At 23.5% G+C, this 21,756-nt stretch overlaps 4 protein-coding genes across 11 annotated transcripts in view; 1 reads left to right on the top strand and 3 right to left on the bottom strand.

Moving 5' to 3' along the window:
* Window positions 1-153: 153 nt before the first annotated feature.
* Window positions 154-3,753, bottom strand: LOC122716013 (apoptosis-inducing factor 3-like). Of its 4 annotated transcripts, none has more exons than XM_043938692.1 (8): window positions 3,575-3,753; window positions 3,402-3,511; window positions 2,037-2,329; window positions 1,640-1,976; window positions 1,222-1,572; window positions 916-1,121; window positions 606-822; window positions 154-508 (listed from the first exon to the last, which is right to left on the bottom strand). In XM_043938692.1, exons 2-8 carry the CDS (start codon window positions 3,472-3,474, stop codon window positions 249-251), a joined length of 1,737 nt encoding a protein of 578 aa, XP_043794627.1. In that variant the 5' UTR covers window positions 3,475-3,511; window positions 3,575-3,753; the 3' UTR covers window positions 154-248. The 4 variants fall into 4 exon arrangements, with proteins under 4 accessions (XP_043794627.1, XP_043794628.1, XP_043794626.1 ...); XM_043938693.1 differs by having other exon boundaries at window positions 3,402-3,508; XM_043938691.1 differs by lacking the exon at window positions 3,575-3,753 and having other exon boundaries at window positions 3,402-3,559.
* A 915-nt stretch (window positions 3,754-4,668) lies between these two features.
* Window positions 4,669-8,478, top strand: LOC122716016 (GATOR complex protein WDR24). Of its 2 annotated transcripts, none has more exons than XM_043938697.1 (12): window positions 4,669-4,859; window positions 4,954-5,070; window positions 5,202-5,424; window positions 5,507-5,720; window positions 5,831-6,079; window positions 6,163-6,323; window positions 6,434-6,617; window positions 6,700-6,853; window positions 6,974-7,097; window positions 7,185-7,686; window positions 7,759-7,920; window positions 8,010-8,478. In XM_043938697.1, exons 1-12 carry the CDS (start codon window positions 4,763-4,765, stop codon window positions 8,136-8,138), a joined length of 2,316 nt encoding a protein of 771 aa, XP_043794632.1. In that variant the 5' UTR covers window positions 4,669-4,762; the 3' UTR covers window positions 8,139-8,478. The 2 variants fall into 2 exon arrangements, with proteins under 2 accessions (XP_043794632.1, XP_043794631.1); XM_043938696.1 differs by having other exon boundaries at window positions 4,933-5,070.
* A 92-nt stretch (window positions 8,479-8,570) lies between these two features.
* LOC122716052 (aldehyde dehydrogenase, mitochondrial) lies at window positions 8,571-14,787 on the bottom strand. Its single transcript, XM_043938756.1, has 8 exons — window positions 14,602-14,787; window positions 11,209-11,454; window positions 10,867-11,113; window positions 9,915-10,249; window positions 9,708-9,845; window positions 9,453-9,617; window positions 9,210-9,367; window positions 8,571-8,824 (listed from the first exon to the last, which is right to left on the bottom strand). The coding sequence occupies exons 1-8, from the start codon at window positions 14,695-14,697 to the stop codon at window positions 8,677-8,679; spliced, it is 1,533 nt and encodes a 510-aa protein (XP_043794691.1). The 5' UTR covers window positions 14,698-14,787; the 3' UTR covers window positions 8,571-8,676.
* Window positions 14,788-18,971: 4,184 nt separating this feature from the next.
* Window positions 18,972-21,756, bottom strand: part of LOC122716002 (gamma-aminobutyric acid type B receptor subunit 2) — a 178,963-nt gene continuing 176,178 nt past the window's right edge. For 2 of the 4 annotated variants that reach the window (XM_043938669.1, XM_043938671.1), the window contains one exon: window positions 19,293-21,480. In XM_043938669.1, the coding sequence (XP_043794604.1) occupies window positions 20,936-21,480 (545 nt within the window). In that variant the 3' untranslated portion in view covers window positions 19,293-20,935. Of the gene's footprint in view, window positions 21,481-21,756 lie in introns of all 4 variants that reach the window. The other 2 variants (XR_006346934.1, XM_043938672.1) reach the window with 2 other exon arrangements.

Below are 21,756 nucleotides of genomic sequence, written 5' to 3'. Positions count from 1 at the left end.
ATAAAGTTTCCATATATACAATATGAATAATATAAAAGTTCAACATATATGGTATTATATAGTATTATTTGATTTTTTTAAATTTTTGTTAATAAAACAAATTGAAAAAAAAGTAGATTGTAAAATTAAAAATTGAATATAATATTATATTCAATTTTATATTAAGGAATATAATATTAAGGTCTTAGCACAGTAATTTCATTGAATTTTCCACTTGAATATAATTTTTTCTGTTATATATATTTGATTCATGGATTTACAATAATTTCATTTCGAAATCTGGTGTGTAAATCCTTTGGTTTGTTTCTTATCCAATTAAATGGATCTCTAATAATTTCTGTTTCTGTCAATGTTTTTCCCTCGTATAGAAAGTTTGCAAAATCTGATACAATAGGATCTGCCGCAATACTACTCATAGCAATAACTTTATTATTTTTAATATAATATGCAAAAAATTCCAATTTCTCTAAAGAACCATAAATTCTAATTTTCTCTGGTGTTCCATGTCCTGTATTTAAAAAAATTTAAAATAATTGTAATGTAATTATAATGTAAATATGATATTTTATTTTTTTTTCATTATTAAATATAAAAATATAACGTACCCACATATCTATAACTCTTTCCAAACAATGTTGTCCAAAAAAATGGTACAGCCTTTAAAGCAGTAGTTTTACCACATATATTTAATGCTGCTATTTTACCATGATAATGTGCTAATGAATAATGACCTATTGCAGCTGAAATTTCATCAGAACCAAATAAAGGTGCATAAGCTACATCTCCACCGGCATATATATTTTCTACATTTGTTTTCAAATACTAAAATTATACATACAATTATTTATTATATTATTATTCAATCTATCTCAAAATTAATGCTTAAAATATTCATTACCGCATATGTTATTTTACCTTATCCACTTTAATGGTTCCATCTGGTAGCATTTCAATAGGAGATTGCTTTATCCATTCAGTATATACTTGTGCTCCAATTCCAATAATTACTATATCAGCAAGAAGAACTTGATCATCATTAAGTACAACTGAACCTACAGCAGTACTATCATCTTTTTTTGCAACAAATTGTGTAATATTACGTTCAAATATAAATTTAATACCTTGAAAATATAATATTTATTTATTTTAACATTTTAATTTGATATTTAATATAATACTAAATATAATAATAAAATATTTAAGTATATTTCAATATATTACCTTCATCTTTAAATTGCTGCTTGATTCTATTACCAATATCTGTTCCAAATACTGGTTGTAAAGGAGTTTTACCTCTTCCAACAATAGTAATAGATGCACATTTTTTTGCACAAAAAGCAGCAACTTCCATAGCAATAAAACCTAATCCTAATATTATCATATGTTTTTCAAGTGACAGTTTTGAATTTATAGTTTGAGCATCTGTATAATTTCTTAATACATGGATATTAGATAAATTAACACCAGGTATTTCAGGTATTCTGGCCATACTTCCAGTACAAATAAATAAATAATTGTATATTAATTTTTCATTATTACTTAAATGAAGAATGTTATTATTTGTATCTAATCCTATAATATATTAATATTATAAAATTTGAAATTTAAAAAAAAATATATTTCATATTAATTTATTTACCTATGGCTTCTACATCCAATTTAGTTTCAATTTTGTGCTCTTTGTAAAATGAGTTTGGTCTTAAAATTATTTTTTCAATATCTATATCAAAAGCTTTGGATATCTTTACTCTCTCATATGGTAATACATTTTCCTTACATATCATAGTAATATTTCCTGTAAAATTTTCTTGTCGCAAACTTTCTGCACATGTTGCACCTGCTGGTCCACCTCCAACTATTATAACAGTATTAGTGTTATTGGGATCTCGTTCACACATATTCTTTACCCTTCTACTGAATTCTAAATCTTTGCGATTTGCTTTCACGTGTACAAAACCAGATGTATCTACGTTTACCTATTTCATCAAATTTTATATTTTATTTTATTGTTTATTTCATGTTTATTCATTAAATACCTGGAAACAAGGTAAAGAATCTAATCCTGGATAATCTTCTATATCTCCTGTTTTAATATTAAAACATGCACCATGCCATGGACATCTTATTCTTCCATCTCCTAGTGCTCCTGTATGAAGTAAAGCCCCATAATGTGTACATTTTGTACCAATAGCATGTATTTGTCCTTTTTGTTTAATTAATAAGATTTTTCCTCCATTTTGTCCAAGTGGCAAGAGTTTCATTTCATTTTCTCTAATATCTGTTTCCATGCACACCACATCTTCAATATAGTCATATTTTTCTGGTTTACCTAAATAAATATAAATATTTCATATTTAAAATTATATTTGGAACTTATATTTGGAATGAATTAATTTTTTTTATTATGTACGTTAATTTTTTTTTAACATCATTTAATTTAATTAAGAAAATATATATATATATATACATATATATGTCTGTATGTATATTAAATTATATTATTAAGATGTATATGAAAAATCATTAACTCACAACTGCAACAACATTGTGCATTATTATATAATTGCCTAATTTCGGCTACTTCTTTATTACACACATTACAAATAAGAGCTTTTCTTTCAGGTTGCATTTCGTGTAACCTTTTATTATTTATTTTTAAATGAACATGAAAAATTGCATTATACGCCAATTTCATACATCGTTTCATAACATATAAACACATATCTTCAAGGTGGTTTATTTCGTATTATTTCGTCTTGTTTAAACTTTTATAAAATATTTATTTTATATATAGATTATAACTTTGATATTGATTTCATAGCACAATAAAAAATAATAAAACTCTAAATATAAAAATTTTGCATTTGCATATAAAAATATTCCGTTGTAAGAATATAACATTAGAGAGAACGATCTATATTTTCAAAAAATATTCTAATTATTCTTCACATATTTTTTTAATTATTTAAAAAAATAAAAAATTATATTAAGATTTAATAATATAAAACGGAATAAAATTTGCTTTTATTTTGATGTCATAATTGTTTATTATTAAATATAAAAATTTTTCATTTATTTTTTAATAGAATTTAATGAAAATAAAAAAAAATAATATATATTATTTTTATGTAACGTAATTATATACACACATTTATTTAATATGTATATTTTGCATATGTATATTGTACGTAAAAATTATGACATTAAATTTTATATATAATTTCTTTCACATTCAAAATTTTTAATTAAATATAGATAAAAAGATTTTTTCTTATAATATCTTATCTGTTGATATATATATAGGATTTTTATATAGAATAATAATATATCAATGAATAACTATTATATGTAATCATATGAATAAAAGAGTTTAAAAAAAAAATAAGAAATTTAATTCGCACCTGTCTTTGTTGATTTGCCTGGTAAGGTATTAGAATTTATTGGTAGAAATCCTTTACAATTTTTTCCGCCCATCTTACATTAAATTAATATTACTCACGGATGATAACTGCTATGTATTGTGATATCTATTAATCATTAGATTACTTCGATTTCTACAATTATATGTACTTACATGTTAAAGATTATTTCAACTATAACGATTGACCTCGAATTGTATGTGGCAAAGTGTTTTCAATAAACTTTCACTTATTCATAGAATAGATTATAGATTATAAAAAAATATTATTTATTTATTGAATACATCATAATTCATTCAAAGAATTATATCGATAAAATTATTTTGAATTTTTTTTAATATTATATAATAAATTATAATAGATTGGCAATGGTTCTTAACATATTAATTAAACAATATAAAAAATATTTTAAATAAAATATTATTGAGATTTAATTATATATTATATATTAAATTTAGTTCAAAGATTACGAAAATTAATTTTTATTATTCAAAATAAATATATTTATCAATTTATTAAGAATTAAAATTAAGTATAATGTATTTTTTATTGTTTCTGATTTTTTTATAAAATAATCATTTATAATATATATTTTGCAATATTAATTTAACAACAAGAATATACAATCATTTTAAAGTCATTCGATGCATTATTACTGATAGCAACTTGTTGCAGTGATTCAGTTTTTAACTATACTTTTAAGGAAATCGATTTTCGTGCGCATACGATATTATATACATATATATGATATAGCATTAACAAATAAAATAATATAGATTAGAAACATGAACAAGAAATGATGTAAGTTTATTTTGTATACATCAGCGCTCTCTTACAATTCAGTATGAAAAGAAATCTCATATCTTTATGAATATTCTTGCTTATAACGTTATTAAATTTTATATCGCATATTAATTTTATTTTTATTATATTAAAAAGAAAAATTTGCTAATGCAATAAAATATTTATCATTCTTAATGTTTGATATATTTTTATGTTGAGATTGCCTCTCTTTTTTCATTATGAATAAAGATGTGAATTGTATACACAAAATATTTCATGTTTATATATATATAATGAAAGAAGAAGAAGCATTTTATAATATTTGATTTGAATTAATTTGAATTGAATAAAATGTTTAGAAAGTTTTAACATTATATTCATATTGCTGTTATTATATGATAAATTTATTAATAATACAAATTATAAATAAGTTATTTAATGTTTATTGAGATTATTAATTAAAAATTTTTCTTTATGAAATATGAAATTGAAATATAATTTTTAAATGAAAATTGATATATAATATATTGTGATTACTTAAAAAATAAAAAAATTTCATCATGATTTCTAAAACTGTATGCATCACACAAGAAGGTCCAGCAAATGCATTAGCACTTAATAAAGATAATAGTCAAGTTGTTATAGCAGGGCGTAATGGTAAGTTACTCAATGAAAAATTAATTGAAAGAGAAATGATTATATAAAGAAATATAATATATATGATTAATAGCTGATTTATTTTATATTACAGTTTTCAAAATATTTACTTTATTAGAAGATAGATTTGAAGAAGCTTGTAATTTACGTGTTGGAAAAAATTTAAATTTAAATTTTTCTTGTAATGATGTTGCTTGGAATCTCATTGATGGTAAACTTCATGCTTTTACTTTCTTTTTATGATTTTAATTCTTTTCAATTTCTTGGATAATTACTTTTATAATTTATCTTTAAATAAAACCAAATAAAAAATAAAAAAATGTTTAATATTTATATTTTTAGATCATATATTAGCAACTGCAGCTACAAACGGAGCAGTGGTAGTTTGGAATTTAAATAAATCATCCAGATCTAAACAAGAACATGTTTTTATTGATCATAAAAGAACTGTAAATAAAGTAAGTTTTCATATGACAGAACCTATGTGGCTAATATCAGGTTCCCAAGATGGTACCATGAAATGTTTTGATTTGAGAATAAAAGAAGCTACTAGAACCTTTTATAGGTAGTATTTAAAAATATTTCAATATATATTTCTTGACATTCAATATTTATTGAAAAGTATTAAAAAATATTATTAATTTTAGTAATACTGAATCAGTGAGAGATGTACAATTTTGTCCTCATTCACCTCATACTTTTGCTGCTGTTTCTGAAAATGGACATGTACAACAATGGGATTTACGAAAACCAGATCGTTATTTTCAACATTTTACTGCACATAGTGGTCCCATATTTGCTTGTGATTGGCATCCTGAAACAATTTGGCTTGCAACTGCTTCTAGAGATAAAACCATAAAGGTAACCATAAAACTAATATTATAATTATTTATATTTATATTACAAATCAAGAGATTATTTATTAAATATTATTTTTAGCTTAAAATTAATATATGTAAAATTATATATAGGTTTGGGACTTATTAGGTAAACCTACTTGTGATTATATTATACATACAATTGCATCAGTAGGTCGTATAAAATGGAGACCTCAAAGAAAATATCATATATCCAGTTGTGCTCTTGTAGTAGATTGTAGTATAAATGTATGGGACATTCGTAGACCTTACATACCATTTGCAAGTTTTAACGAACATAAAGATGTTCCTACTGGTGTTGCATGGAGAGGCAATCCACAATCTTTTTTATCAACTAGCAGGGTAACAGTAGTATTATATATAATATATAATATATAAAATATTATTTACATTGAAAAGTATTAATAAAATATATTTTTATGCAGGATTGTACATTATATCATCATATATTCAAAGATGCTACCAGACCTGCGAGTAAAGCAAATCCACAAGGTATTGCATTAAATCCAAAAGGAGATATTGCATATGCTTGTAAAGTAAATGTTCATGTTACAACTACAATGAAACAATTGACTAATATAATGAGGTTAATAAAATTCCTATAAATTAATACAATTTTAAAAAAATTTAATTTTGTTATCTCAGAGTTTTTGAATTAAACTGAAATATTAAATATTATTTAACATTTATGTACAGAAAAACACCAGCAACAAATGATACATTTTGCATGGCATCTAGTGTTATGCATAGATTTGCTATAAACATGCCACGAGAACCAAAATGGTTTAGAGCTTGTGCAGAAGGCTATTTGCTTTCTGGAAGATTAAATGAAATTTGCGATCATAATGCAACTATTGCTAGAAATGCCGGTAGAAATGATGTATGTAGTATTTCATTTAATATTATACTTTAAGTTATATCAAACTATTAAAAAATAATATATAAAAATTAACTTGAACTAGATTAGTACAGTATGGAATATTATAAAAACTTTATATACAAATCCTATGGGAACTATTTTGAAAACACCGCCAACTGCTTCTAAAGAAGATATTGTGAATACATTAAATTTAACACAGATTACAATGGGACCTAGTATAGAACAATCAAATGCAGGTAAAAATATCAGCATAATTTATTAATATAATATCATTAATAATAAGATATTGGGTATAATTGTCATGAGTAATTAAAGTTTTACAGACTTTTAACGATGTTTGCAATATCTTTTTTAAGTACATGAAAATGATGTAAAATCTTTACAAGGAGAAGTAACAGGTGCAACTAGTGGAGGTGATGATGAAACAGAGACAGATGAAACACCAGAGAATCAACATTCTATAGGATCTATTTTACCTAGGTAATTACCTAGGTTTAGAAATATTATATAGTATTAATTATAATTAATATATTGATTTAATTTTTTCATATGAAAGTATTTACATAGTTACAGACGTGCATTTATTGATCATAAAGGGCCATCTAAAGGAGATTTTTTATTTGGAGAAAGTGAATTTGAACCAATGACAATGGAATATACTTCTAATTACATACATAATATAATAAATAATGATAATGATTGGACATTATCCAAAGAAGCATTTCCTTTGCGACACGAAATTAAAGATAGATCTCCACCACCGGAACAATTTCCAAATCATCCACCAGATATTAATGAGGATTGTGCTTCGTTAATGATCGAAGATCAACCAAGTCAATTAATAGTTTCAAATATACCTAAACCACAATTTTGGGATCCTACGAATTTAATTGAAGAAGCTTTGAAACATCATGCTGCTCTCAGAGATATACAAACTTCTGCATCAATTCTTATTGCGCTAGGAGAAAAGCGGAAAAATTTGAATATTGAAACTGCTGTTCAGGAACATTGGATATTGGAATATTTAGATATGCTTGCAAGATTTAAACTTTGGAATGTAGCAACACAGGTTATTGATAAAATTAAAATTTCTTAATACCATTTAAGTGAAAAAAGTAATAATATTAATATGTATTGATAGATTATTCAATCGGTTTGGATTCCATCTGTATCTCAATTAAATCAACAATCAACTGTAATACATGCAAGTTGTTTAGCTTGTACGAAACCATTACAACGAGCAGCATGGTTTTGTGATCGATGTCATTCATCTCATCATGCACTCTGTTCAATTTGTCATCAGGTGAAAAAAAAAAATAAAATTATTATAACATAATTATTTTATATAATGTTCTTACATATCTTTAGTTTCATCTAATCGTTACTTTCTAGGTTGTTCGAGGAATTTATGCGTGGTGCCAAGGATGTACACATGGTGGTCATGTTATTCATATGAATGAATGGTTCAGTCGTAATCGACAATGTCCTACAGGCTGCGGTCATATATGTGAATACACATAAAAATATTTTGATTATAATAGTATTATAATTATTTAAATTTTCAACAAATGTTTAAATTTCATGAATTCCATAATTGTTGAAAAAGTGTAAAAATTTTATCAAAAACCAAATGTAAAAAGATTAAATTATTTATTAATTATATTTTTATAAGTTATACAATAAGATTATATTTATAAGTTATACAGTAAAAAATATATGCACTTATGTGCATGAATTTTGTTCCTTTAAATTTAGAATAATTACATTTTCTTATTAATAAAAATTACATAAAAATATATTAATATTTCAAATATTTAATTTCTTTCACTAATTAAATTTAAATGTTTAAAAATAAAATTAATGAAAATTAATAAATAATTAAAAAATTTTAATATATAAAGATGTAAATTTATTATTTTATTATATTTTGAGTATTTCATAATATACTTTAAAGAAAATAATATCACGGTACAAAAATAATTCTAAGTATTTGTATTACGAAAATAAAATTTTCGTAAATGTTCAGAAAAAATGAATGAAAATAAATTTTAATCGAATTCTAACTATTTTTTTGATTAAGCTTAACTATAACGCTTTTGACTTCAGTATATGCTTCGAGACCATATTGTCCGAGTTCTCTTCCATGTCCTGACATTTTAAAACCACCAAATGGTACTTGGGGTGTGAGGACATTGTACGTATTTACCCTGTAATATTATAATAATAAGAAATAAAAAAAATTGTTTAATATATTTTTTAAGATTCTTATCATAATCTTTTTCAATTTCAATTAATTTTCGCTACTTAAATGTATCTAGTAGGAATTATATTTTATTGTTTTATTTTATATATATAATGATGATACATACACACACATATACACACACTCGCGCGCGCGCGTGTATCATCATTAGATTCGTGAAAAAACTGTTCATGAATATCAGAATATTTATAGTATATGTTCAAAATACAGATCACATATACTATTTAATCAATTATTGATTTAATGCAAAACATATTAAAATTGCTAAATTTTGAATTAATAAAACCAAGTTTTATTTTAAAACATTATTTTTGTATAACATAACATACCATACAGTACCAGCTCGAAGTCCTTGTATAATATAATTTGCTTTATCGATATCTTTCGTAAATACTGCTGCTGCTAATCCGTAATCAGTGTTGTTAGCACGCTTAATAACTTCATTTAAACTGCTAAATTTTAGAATTTGTTGAACTGGTCCAAAAATCTGTAATTAAAATATATTACATTATAGCTATTGCGCTTATTGTATCTTTAAGAAATATGGAAATAATTTTTGTATTAATATGCACTTCTTCTTTAGCAATTGTCATATGATCTTTAACATTGGCAAATACTGTAGGTGCAACAAAATAGCCTTTATCACCAATCCTTGTACCACCAGAAACTAATTTTGCTCCTTGAGTCTTGCCTGATTCAATCATGGACATAATTTTATTTACTTGTTCTTCATCGATCTGTAAATAACAAATAAAATAACAAAAGATATAAAAAAAATTAAGTTTTATAGAAATTATAGAATTTTATAAAAATTAATAATTAAATACCTGTGGACCTTGTTCCACATTTGAATCAAATGGATTGCCGACGACCCTAGATTTAGCACGTGCTGCACTTCGCTCCACAAATTCATCATAAATACTATCTTCGACGAAAGTTCTTGAACCAGCACAGCAACACTGACCCTAAAGGAAAATATAATATATAATAATAAACGTATGAATATATTTATTTAAAAATAAAAAATATACTACCATATTGTAAAATAATCCGAAATGAGCTGTTTCTACAGCATGATCAAGATCAACATCTGATAAAATTATGTTCGGAGATTTTCCACCAAGTTCTAATGTAGTCCTTTTCAAATTAGTTATCGCAGCACCTTGTTTTATCAATTTTCCAACTTCAGTCGAACCAGTAAATGCTATTTTGTCGACTAAATTATGAGCGACTAGTGCTGCACCAGTTTTACCAAAACCAGGAACAACATTAATTACTCCAGGAGGAAAACCAGCATCTTTACATAATTGAGCTACATATAAAGCTGTTAAAGATGTTTGCTCAGCAGGTTTCAATACTATGACGTTTCCTATGAATCATTTTTATTTTTTTATTTTTATCAAGTTTTTATTTTTATCAAGTTGTGCTTATATTATTTATATTAATTTTTACATCTAATTTTATATTTTAAATTTTATTTTTATATTCTGTAAAATATCAAAACTCGATATTGATTGAGGATAAGATATTTCAACCAATCGAAATTCAGATAGAAAGTTTTTTAATTGATTTACCCGTTATATATTTTGGATGCTATTACTGTGATGTATAATTTATAAAAACAATAAATTCAGATGGAAAGTTTTTTAATTGATTTGCCCATTATATATTTTGGATGCTATTATTGTGATCGAAATTCAGGTGGAAAGTTTTTTAATTGATTTACCCGTTATATATTTTGTATGCTATTACTGTGATGTATAATTTATAAAAACAATAAATAAGTGGCAATATATTGACGAATGAATATGTATAGGCGTAACTTAATATATAACAACAATTTTTTATGAGTATTTTGAAAACTAAGTTAAAACAGCGTTTGTATAAATAAAAAAAAGTTGTTCAAAATCTTATCCTTTATAACATATTTTAAAATCAAAAAAATTGGAAAGTTCTTTTAAAAGATAATTATCGTAATAAATATACCAGTAGCTAAAGCAGGTCCTAATTTCCAAGCCATCATTAAAATAGGAAAATTCCACGGAATAATTTGTCCGCAAACACCAACTGGTTCATGACGAGTATAAGCTAAATATTTTCCATCAATAGGAATAACTTGTCCATGATTTTTATCAGCCCATCCTGCATAATATCGCAATGTGGCTATACTGCTAGATACGTCGAATTCATACGCCGCTGAATAAGGTTTTCCATTGTCCAATGTTTCCAAAGCCTAGAATGTAAATTTTCAATTTTTTATCTATATTTATACTTATACAAGAATAAAATAGAATGGTAATGCTATATGTAATGAATGGACATTTTTACCGCAAGATAAGCTTTATCACGTTCCATCAAGGAAGCTAAATTGTTTAATAGTACACCTCGTTGAGAAGCATTCATAGTTCTCCATGGTGATCCTAATTTAAAAGCTTTATTAGCTGCTTTTACTGCTAAATCGATATCTACAGCATCGCCTTCTTGTATTTCCGCAATCGTTTCACCGGTTGTAGGATTTATCGTGGGAAATGTTTTTCCTGACGTTGATCGATGCCATTCGTTGTCAATAAAAATCTATATAATGTTGCAATATTAAAATTAATTAAAAAATCATAAAAACAAAATAATCAAAAATTTTAAACATAATATATAATAGTTTTATTTATAAATCGTTAAATATTTATAAAAATTTTTCTAAGATTACACAAGAAAAGATATAGATTTATAATGTTCATTTTTATTTTTTTTTTAAATTTTCTTTTTTTTTAAAAATCGTTAACAAATATAAATTTTATTCTATAATTATAATAATTATCTATTTAAATATACGAATTTTAAGTAAATTATTCGAAGCTTTATGAACTTAGTAAAGAAAACAATAAAAAAATTAAGTAAAAAAAATGATAAAAAAAATATGTAAAAAAAAATTTTGAATATTGAATATAATATAAATAATTAAGTAAAACTCTGATTTATTAGATTTGTTCATTAGAATTGCGAATCTTGTAGACTTTTTATAGACTTTTAATAATTTTATGATCTCTTATCAATTTATCTGTAACGTATCAAAGTTAAGTAAAAGGAACTCCTTTGAAATATTCATATTGCAGCATTATAACGCAATAATTAATTATATATGAGAAAAATATGATACATTGTGTATATTTCTGAATAAAATTACTAAATTTTTCTTTTTAATATTGCTTTATTAATATGTAAATAATTATATCTTGTATCTCAAAAAATATGTATAAATATATATATATATATAATATATATAATATATATATATATAAAATATATAATAAATATATATAATAAATATATATAATAAATAGTATATAAATATATTAACATATTAATAATTACAGTTTATATTTCGGACTTATTTATTATTTTTTTTATAATTCATATCATAATATATTCATAATATAATGATATCAATATATGTCAATATATTTATTTTTAATTATTTATATTTTATAATTATTTATATTTCATTTTAAATTAACATTTTGTGATTCTGTTTGTTGATAATATAATAATGTTTATTTTGAAATTGAAGTTGATCCATCTTTTGATAATTACTTAGGAATAACAATTATTCTTAAGAATTTTCTTCATTAGTGAAGACTATGTTGAGAATAATTATTCAAAAGTAATTGCAACTCGAAAATTTAACTCTCAAATCTTACGAATTTTTGCGATTTGCTATTTTAAAAATATGAATATTAATCTGATAAAATTCATGTGTCATACTGTTAATTTTATGTAACAATTTTCAAATCTAAAAATATAATCATGGTTGTTGGATAAAGTCTGATTGGAAGAATGGAAAAAAATAAAAAATGATAGTAAACTGTGTGATAAAAGTGATAGATAGAAACTTAAAAATGAAAGTGAAAAAAATAACAAATGGTATTATTTGCATTTTATTATCAAAATAAAACATAACTGATAAATTAAATCAAATTAATTATTCAAATAATTGAATTATATGTTTCTGATCACAATAAAGTAAAATTTAAAATATTTATTTAAAAAATTTGATATAGCATCTAATAATTATAGCAATTATATTTTTAAAAAATTTAATAAACAACATTCTTTTCGATAATTTAGTTTTCAAGACATTTATAAAAAATTGTTGCTATTACTATATTGAATTTTATCTATAATCTATATATATATATATATATATATATATAATAGCATGCAATCATTTATCTATTGCTTATATAAACGGCGAAATCATAACTTATGTTACAACAATAAATATTAAATATGACATATGAATAAAATATAAAATAATTTTTGTTTAAATAAAATAATCAAAATTACAATGACTGGATTTATTAATTATAATGATATTATATATACATCTATAATGATATTATAGATATTAAATATGAGACTGATATCATTATCATTGTAACTTTAATACATTATAATTTAAATTGCTACGATATGTTTATAGAAATAGTTGATAAGCGAGAATTATATTTCATAGATATATACACATGAGAAAAATTTATTAGTAATAGATAATAAACAAATTCGATGTAATAGAAATAACGTAAATAAAAAAAATTATTTATAATATTGATCTTAATATCTACTATATTTCAAGATCATATGTTTTTTTCTATATAATTTTAATAATAAGAGAAAGCTTTGTCAAGTATTCACTCAGTATTCTCTTTTTATTTTTTTTTAAATATTTTATAATTATTATAATATTTTGTAATTATGATTTATTATATATTTTTATTATATATTATAAATATTATATTATATTTTTATTATATACTCTTTTCAATATTCATTCGATAGTCTTTATAATATTGACAATTTTTAATCATTTAGTTCTGTTATTGATTTTAATGAGTCTTAATATTAAATTTTATATAACATTTTGTTTAATTAAAATATCTGATCCATAAGTTTTTTATTTTTCAAAATATTGCAATATTTAATATTTTTTTAAATAAAAGTAAAAAATTTATATAAATTCTATAAAAATTTAGAAAATCTTAATTTTATTTATTTATTTATTTATTCTAAAAAGGACGATAAAAAGAAAATAATAAAATTTTACATTTCTTGAATATTTCGAAATAAATTAGATAAAATATTTTATCAAAGACAGAATAATTTTCGCATAATTTTTAAAAGAAAATGGCAATTTAAAAATTAAAAATTTTAAATTAATTAAATTAGAAAATTTAAATTAAATTTAATTAATTAAAGAGATCTTAATTAAACAATTAATTTGCTTTAATTTCTAGAATTATTTCTTATTTTCTATCAATTCATCCAAAATCCTCTTAAAATGTATCTTAAAAAAATTATTATTCTTCAATTTTCATTCTTCATATTTTATTTATTAAATTAACAAATATTTAAAAAAAACATTCATTCAATTCAACAGTTTAGTATATTAATAATAATTAGATAATATTAAATAAATATAATATATTGTAATATATAATAATTTTGTAATATAAAATATTATAATAAATTAATATTGAAACAAAAATTATGCAAAACAAAGCTATTTCATTCTCCTTATATTTCACTTTATATATTAATATTTAAATTAAATTGCTTATAATTTAAAAAATAAGTTTCAATGAATTCATTTCTGTATTTTGTTTCAGTATTATTTTTTTTGATCTACTTTGTCTGAACATTCTATATAAATAGCTTTATGTTACTTACTCCTGTATAAAGGATTGCTGGGTTTCTTTCTGGCTCTGGTCTAGTAGCTGTAGAAAAATATCGTGATAATTGAACTTTTTTTAATAACCGTAACATGATTACTATTTTTTTTTTTTTCGTTCTTGAATATTTAATCAAACGTAATAACTACGTTACTTCGAACACTACTGGCTTTTGTCATCGTCCGTGCTGTTAGTTATGTTGAGGTTAGTTACGTGCACATGCGCAATAATTCGTTTTATTGTATTATGATGTATATATATATATACATCGGTATATAACCAATTAAAAAATTGTGTACGATATTTTTACACGTTTGGTATAAGTGTATCGTATAAATTATTAATAAATATTTTTGATGAATCAGTGTTAATATTTTCTAACAAATAATATATAATAATATATAAAAAGATGTAATAATAGTTAATGTATTTATATATTATCATTTTCTGAAAATTTTTTGATTTTAATATTTCAGAAAACAAATAATTAATCTCGATGAAATTGATCAGTTTGACTTCTGTGAGGTTCATGCAACAATTGTAAATGATATACATATATATACACATACAAGTGTACATACACGTACACATATATATACACGTACAAGTGTACATAGAGTATTCTAGAAATTTAACTGATTATTTCTGAAATGATTTGAAACAGCTCTTTTTTTGTCGCGTAATGACAATAATATGTATAAATCATCGATAACTTGAGGTTAGAACAAATTAAAACAATTATTATTTGAATTCATTCATCATTGAATTTATATACATAAATTACATTTTTATGTAATTATATAATTATATATATATATATATTCTCTATCTTTATTATAATTGAATATGTTTATTTTTTCGTTTCATTTTGTAATTGTAAATAATAGCATTTTAAAAAAAATAGAATCTTATCTTTTTTCTTAGATTAGCTATTATTAATTGTTTTTGCAAAGATTATAGAGGTAAATAATTCTATGCTTGATTGCAATCGATTTATACGATCCCGAATATTGCTTTTACATTCGAATATATGTCATAAAATATCATTCTTTTGCAATAATGATATAATTCAACAATTATGATTTAAAAACAACGATTTTATTTTCTAAATTCCTATAAAACTGTTTAAAAATTTTGAAATTGAATCAAATTATAAATATACAATTTAAAAAAAACACTTACATGATTTTTTAGAAAATATAAGCAACAACAGTTTTTTTTTGTATTATAATATTAATAACTCAAAAACTGCAAATATTGAGTTGTATCATTGTATTTTGTTGAGAATTATGAAGTGAATAACAATTTTAAGTGAACAACAAACAACATAATAATTAAGTGAATAACAAAAGAAACAATTTTTATAAAATAAATTGTTTAACAGATTTAAAAAAATAAGATAAAGATAGAAAAATTGCTTCTATAAAATCTCTGATTCAAATAGATATCATATAATATACAATTGAAAAAATTAAGAAAAAATTTATAAAAAATTATAAATTGAATTAATATTTTATTTACCGACAGTCTATTGATAAACTTTATATATTAACATTAACATTTATTGATTAGCCTATAAATCGATTTTTTATTAATTTCTTCTGATAAACCATTAATTTTAAATCTATTAGAGATAATAATAAAAAAATTGTTAAATATATTTGCAGTTGTGTTGTTAGTAATAATAATATTTTATTATATTATATATATATATATAATATTATATAATATTATATAATATTATATAATAATATTTTTTCAAAGTTGTTAAAAAAGAATATATCAATGCTATAGATAAAGATCGTATCTATAGATTGCAACGACATATATTTATGAGACACTAATTTATTTGTATCATTATTATTTGTATTTGTGAAATCCATTGAGCATTCATTTCTTAATTTTTATATTTTTATTTGTATTCATATTTATTTCTATATTCGTATTATATTTATATTCATTACGAATAATTATTACTTAGTAAAAGCGTGGCAATAAAAATAGAAATATAACTTTTATAATAAAACTTTTATATTGATTATATAAGTCATTTATAAATTTTGCTCAAAGATATCCTTTCTTCTCATCCTTCTAATCGCCTTATATCAGTTTTTTTGAAACTGATTCAAAAAATGAATTCAATTTGTTGAATAAAATTTGTTGAATTTTCGTATAAAAGTTGCAACTGAAAATATGTAAAAAGAATACATATGATATAGTTGAATGGTAAGTAAATATTAAATATTGAACTACAATTCCGGCATAATGTATATCATGGATATATACATCATTCCCGGATAAAAATGATAGAATTTTCAGTTCATTTTCTCGAAACTAATAATATTTATTATTCAAATTTTATAATTAATTTAAAAATAAATATGATTTAATTAATATGTAGAAAAAAATCAATCGCAGTTAATATTTTTTTTTACAAAATTTGATACAATTATATGAAAAATGGACAAAATGAATAATATATAATATATAAAAAGAGATCAATAAAATAAAAATTGGTTTTTCATAATGTTTGTCTAAATTTGAATTCAACTGTAAAAATTGCCTATTATATTCGATTTAAAAATGGATAAAAAATATGGATTTTTATTATATTATATATATATATAAATATTCCAAAGGAAACAATTTTTTTTTAAATTTTTATCAACTCTATTATATACTATAATTATATTACAATTGTACAATATACTATAATTATAATATAATTATATAATTATATAATTATAGTATATAATAATACTATTGTATTATTAATTTCCTATCAAATGGAATTTAATTTATTATTATAAAATTTTTTGCTGGAATATTATTTTTAATTTTCAATTTATTTATTTTTAATTTAATTACAATATGAAGAAAGTTTATAAAGATTTTGGTTATTTTTTTCAAATATATAATTGATATAATGAAAATATGTTCTTATAATTATAAAATATAATTCTTCGAACATCAAGACAAAATATTATTTAATAAGTTTCTATTCATATGCATTAAAAATGGAATAATTTTAAAACGATTTTAATCTTGATAAAAAAAAATTTTATGGTGGTAATAAATTTGATTCTATATAAAAATTTTTTAATAAAGAAATAGTATTATATGATAATTGGAAAATATATTGAAAAAAATTGCTTTTTTTAAAGAATATTTTCGTATATAAATATAACAAAAATCAGTATTTTTTTATCCATTTTTTATTTCCTAAATCGAATGTGATAGGCAATTTTTACGTCAATTTTATTTTAATTCAGATTTGGCATATAAAAATACATAAAAAATTATTACATTCTTAAACAAAAAAAGTTCATTAACCTGTTTTTTCATATATATATCATTTTATTATATCGATTTTCCTCATAAACAAATCAAATTTATAGAAGAAAATATTAATCATTGTTCATCTTCTTCTATACTTCTATACTATCTATTAAACAAGAAATATTTTATATTGATATTTATATAAAATTTAGATAAATTGCATTAGTCTTGAGTAACATTGAAAATTAGTATATCATTTTACATTGAGAGTATATACGGGTGTTAACATGGTGATAAGAGAAAGCAATTGAGTGCAATTGAATCATTAGTCGTTAATTGAATAATTCAGTATAAAATAATTGATTTATTTAAATTGAATTTATTTTCTATTAACAACTTTTATTAGTTACTATATTGTGAATAATGCAAGGTGACTTTGATATTATTTGTTGAATTCATGCTTCTTATTTATATTATCGAATGATTTATGTTCTAATAGAAATTAATCCGTTTATATCTCGCATTCTGTTTGATAGATTATCATTTTTAATGTACGTAATATAATTTTATATTTTAAATGAAAAAACAGCATCTCGTATGTATTTATATATATTTTTAAAAATATGTTATGAAATATGAAAGATAATATATATATATATACATATATATATATTGCAATTATTATATTTTTATCTAAGATAAAATGATAATTTCATAATTTTATTTGATGGAATAATCGTAATGAAAAAAGATTTTTTAAGGAATGTAACTTGAATGTAGAACAAGTGAATCAACTTTATTGATAAAATTTAATATAATTGACTTGTTATTATCGACTCGCATTATTATTTTAAATTATCGAAATATTTGAACGTTATAATTTCGATGTTTGTGTGCCACGAATTTGATAAACGAATGAAAATTGTTGATGCGTATATTACATCACATATAACAAGAATGATATATAATATATATTTTCTGATATTTAAAAAAGGAAAAAAGAGCTGTACGAGTGCTTGTAAATAAGTCTTAGAACGTATCTTTGAAAATATGAAGCGGGTATAATTCGTATTACATAACAAATAGCTATTTTTACCTGTAAACATGACATTTATTTTGATAGTTATATACAAGACTCGCGTAACCACACAATGAAAATCTTGTGACGAGCATTAGGCTCTCAGAGAATACGCTTTTTCAAATATCCGGACGCTTTTTGACTTTTTGTTTATCATAGGCTGTTCGAGATTTTCGTAAAAAAAAAAAAAAAAAAAAAAAAAAAAAAAAAAAAAAAAAACAAAATAATGCAACGAGAAGGGAAGATAAACAGAAATAGAAAGAGAGGTAAGGAAAATTAGAGAGCGAGCGGAAGAGGGCGGGAAGAAAAGTGAGAAAAAAAAAAAACATGCGAAACAAAAAGAAAATATTATATTTCATCGATTCTCTTTACTAGGCATGCGAATCGCATCTAAAACTCGCCTGTTCGGTTCCTCATCGAGATATATTTTGTTATATAATTAAAAAGACGCCGACTGTTTATCGTGAAAAAGCGAATACATAAAGAAGAAAATTATTTTAAAAGCCGCTTATTGTGAGAACCGCTTACCGTATGCTTCATTTTATTTAATTGTTTTCGTTAATGTGTCTTGAGCTGTTTTGAAAATCGATAACAATCAATTTAGAATTAATTTCGGTACAGTAGTAAGAAGTTTATTAAATATGACGTAAACACGTTACTTGCGATAGAAATGAACATGTGTCAACGTTTTTTTCATTTTATTTTCTTTTATTCCTTTTTGTTATTTTTTTTTGTCTTTTTTTAAATTCTTTTTCTTTGTTTCTTTCTTAAGAAGAGACTTGATATAACGTAAAAAAAAGTTGTCCCCCTCGAATGCGAGAGAAAATTCTATAAAATGTTCGAATCTTTTGACTCGTATATCTATCTTTTGAATTGCTAAACAGCGATTGTACGAATTTCGCACGCTATAAAATTATTTAAAACGATTACGCACGCTTACAATGATTAGAGTTAGATTAGACGCATACGCTAACATTCTTTCCTACGTTCGTTTCAATACTGGCTATCTTTTTTTTATCCGATCGATGCAACGTTTTTTTTTTTCTTTCTTCTTCTTTTGTTATGACAAACATGTATGACAAACTTGTTTTTCTAATAATTTGTTATAAAAACCGAGATTCCACGTTCCAGAATGATGAGTCACGGCGATTTTTCAATCATTTTCTCACGAACGCGAAGGCGTCGTGTGTTTGTTAACGTTTATATGACCTTTCATCATCGAGACGAGAATCGAGATGGGGAAACGAAAATCACAAAAGATTTGGAAGAGAAAAGTGTGTTAAAGTGCAGACGCTGTAGAATTCTGCAGAACGTTTTCATAGAATGCCGCGAGCGGCTATCTTTGTCAATTTGATTATTTAACCGAGGAGCTAAAAGATTCTCGAGCGTCGAACAGAGGCCGGCATCCTCTCGTTTAATCTCATTGATAACGTCTCCTTCTCCGTCCATAAGTCCAGCGGACACTTGCTAATCTAAACATAACGTTTATTAAAATATAGATTTATAACATCTTTCAAATGTAATAATTATAATTTACTTTTCTCTTATAATAAACGATTAATAAATGTCAACTTCATTCTGCAATTACAACGTTCATTTCATTCCTATCCTAAATCGTACTAATTGTAAGTATTCGGTGACTTATGGACACGAAAATTTACATACATTTACATATATCGAAAGAGCAGCGTTGCTGCTTCTTCCAACGTTCTTTCGCGAGAGTATCGCAAAGATAGGCAGGCTCGAGAAAGGAACGGTGATTGCTCTCTGTAAAATATCATTGTCTCGGCCGATACACATTTGGCGAACACGTTTTACGATAGATGTCGCATTTGAAGGCCGTAAAGAGGGAGAGAGAAAGAGAGAGAAAAAGAGAGAAAGAAATGTAAGGGAAGATGGGAGAGGAATGTTCAAAGAAATAAAGAAATAGAACGAGATCGCCAGATGAAAATTTAAATTAATCATTGGAAGATCGTTAAAGGTATTCAACGATGTCACATTTGATAGATATATTTGGACAGCTGGCTACGCTGGCGCCGTAGCCGGCCCTCGAGGAACTTTTGTGCCTCTCGGTGAGTAACTTTTGAAAGATCGGCAATATCGCTAAATCGAGTAATTCGCCATCCGATACGGCGCTATACATTTTAGAAACATTTGCCGCGGAACCACCAACAACGTCTGAACTACTGCCGGTCACTGAGCTAGCTGTTCCTGGGCCATTCGCACTTCCTGCCACACCGCCGCTACTTGGCCCAGTGCCGCCACCACCACCACGTGGATTCGCGCTTGCGAATTTATTATTGTGTATAGTGGCAACATTTGGTGTGCTTTGCACGTATTCCAAACGAGCCTGTTGTCGGAGTTTAGACTCGGTATGTCTACACTCTCGTATTCGACGTGTGGCACGATGAGGACATTCGATCATCGCGTGTCCCTCACTTCGAAGCCGAGGACATTTTTCCCGCGATCTTTCAGACACCGATCGTTGAATAATCGTCGACATGGATTCCTCGTATTTCTCTGTGAATATAATATTATGTCAATATATATATAATTAAATTGAGTAATATAGGAAAGATCGGGGAAATTGCGTGGAAACGTATAATACAATATAAAAAAATGATTTTTACTATGTCTAGTTATTTCTTTTTGATATTATGATTGCATGTTGTTAAAAAGTTATTAGTTTATTGAAAAATTAGCTATATCAATTTATTAAATTATCTATTGCAACAATATTTTTTTTTATATATAAGTAATTTAATTGGAAGGATAGTGAAAATAAAATGAGCATTT

Source organism: Apis laboriosa, unplaced genomic scaffold (genome assembly GCF_014066325.1).
Source record: "Apis laboriosa isolate Shangri-la unplaced genomic scaffold, ASM1406632v1 scaffold41_cov147, whole genome shotgun sequence".
Classification (NCBI taxonomy): domain Eukaryota; kingdom Metazoa; phylum Arthropoda; class Insecta; order Hymenoptera; family Apidae; genus Apis; species Apis laboriosa.
The sequence above is the reverse complement of the archived record's forward strand: the minus strand, read 5'-3'. Positions and strand labels throughout refer to the sequence as shown.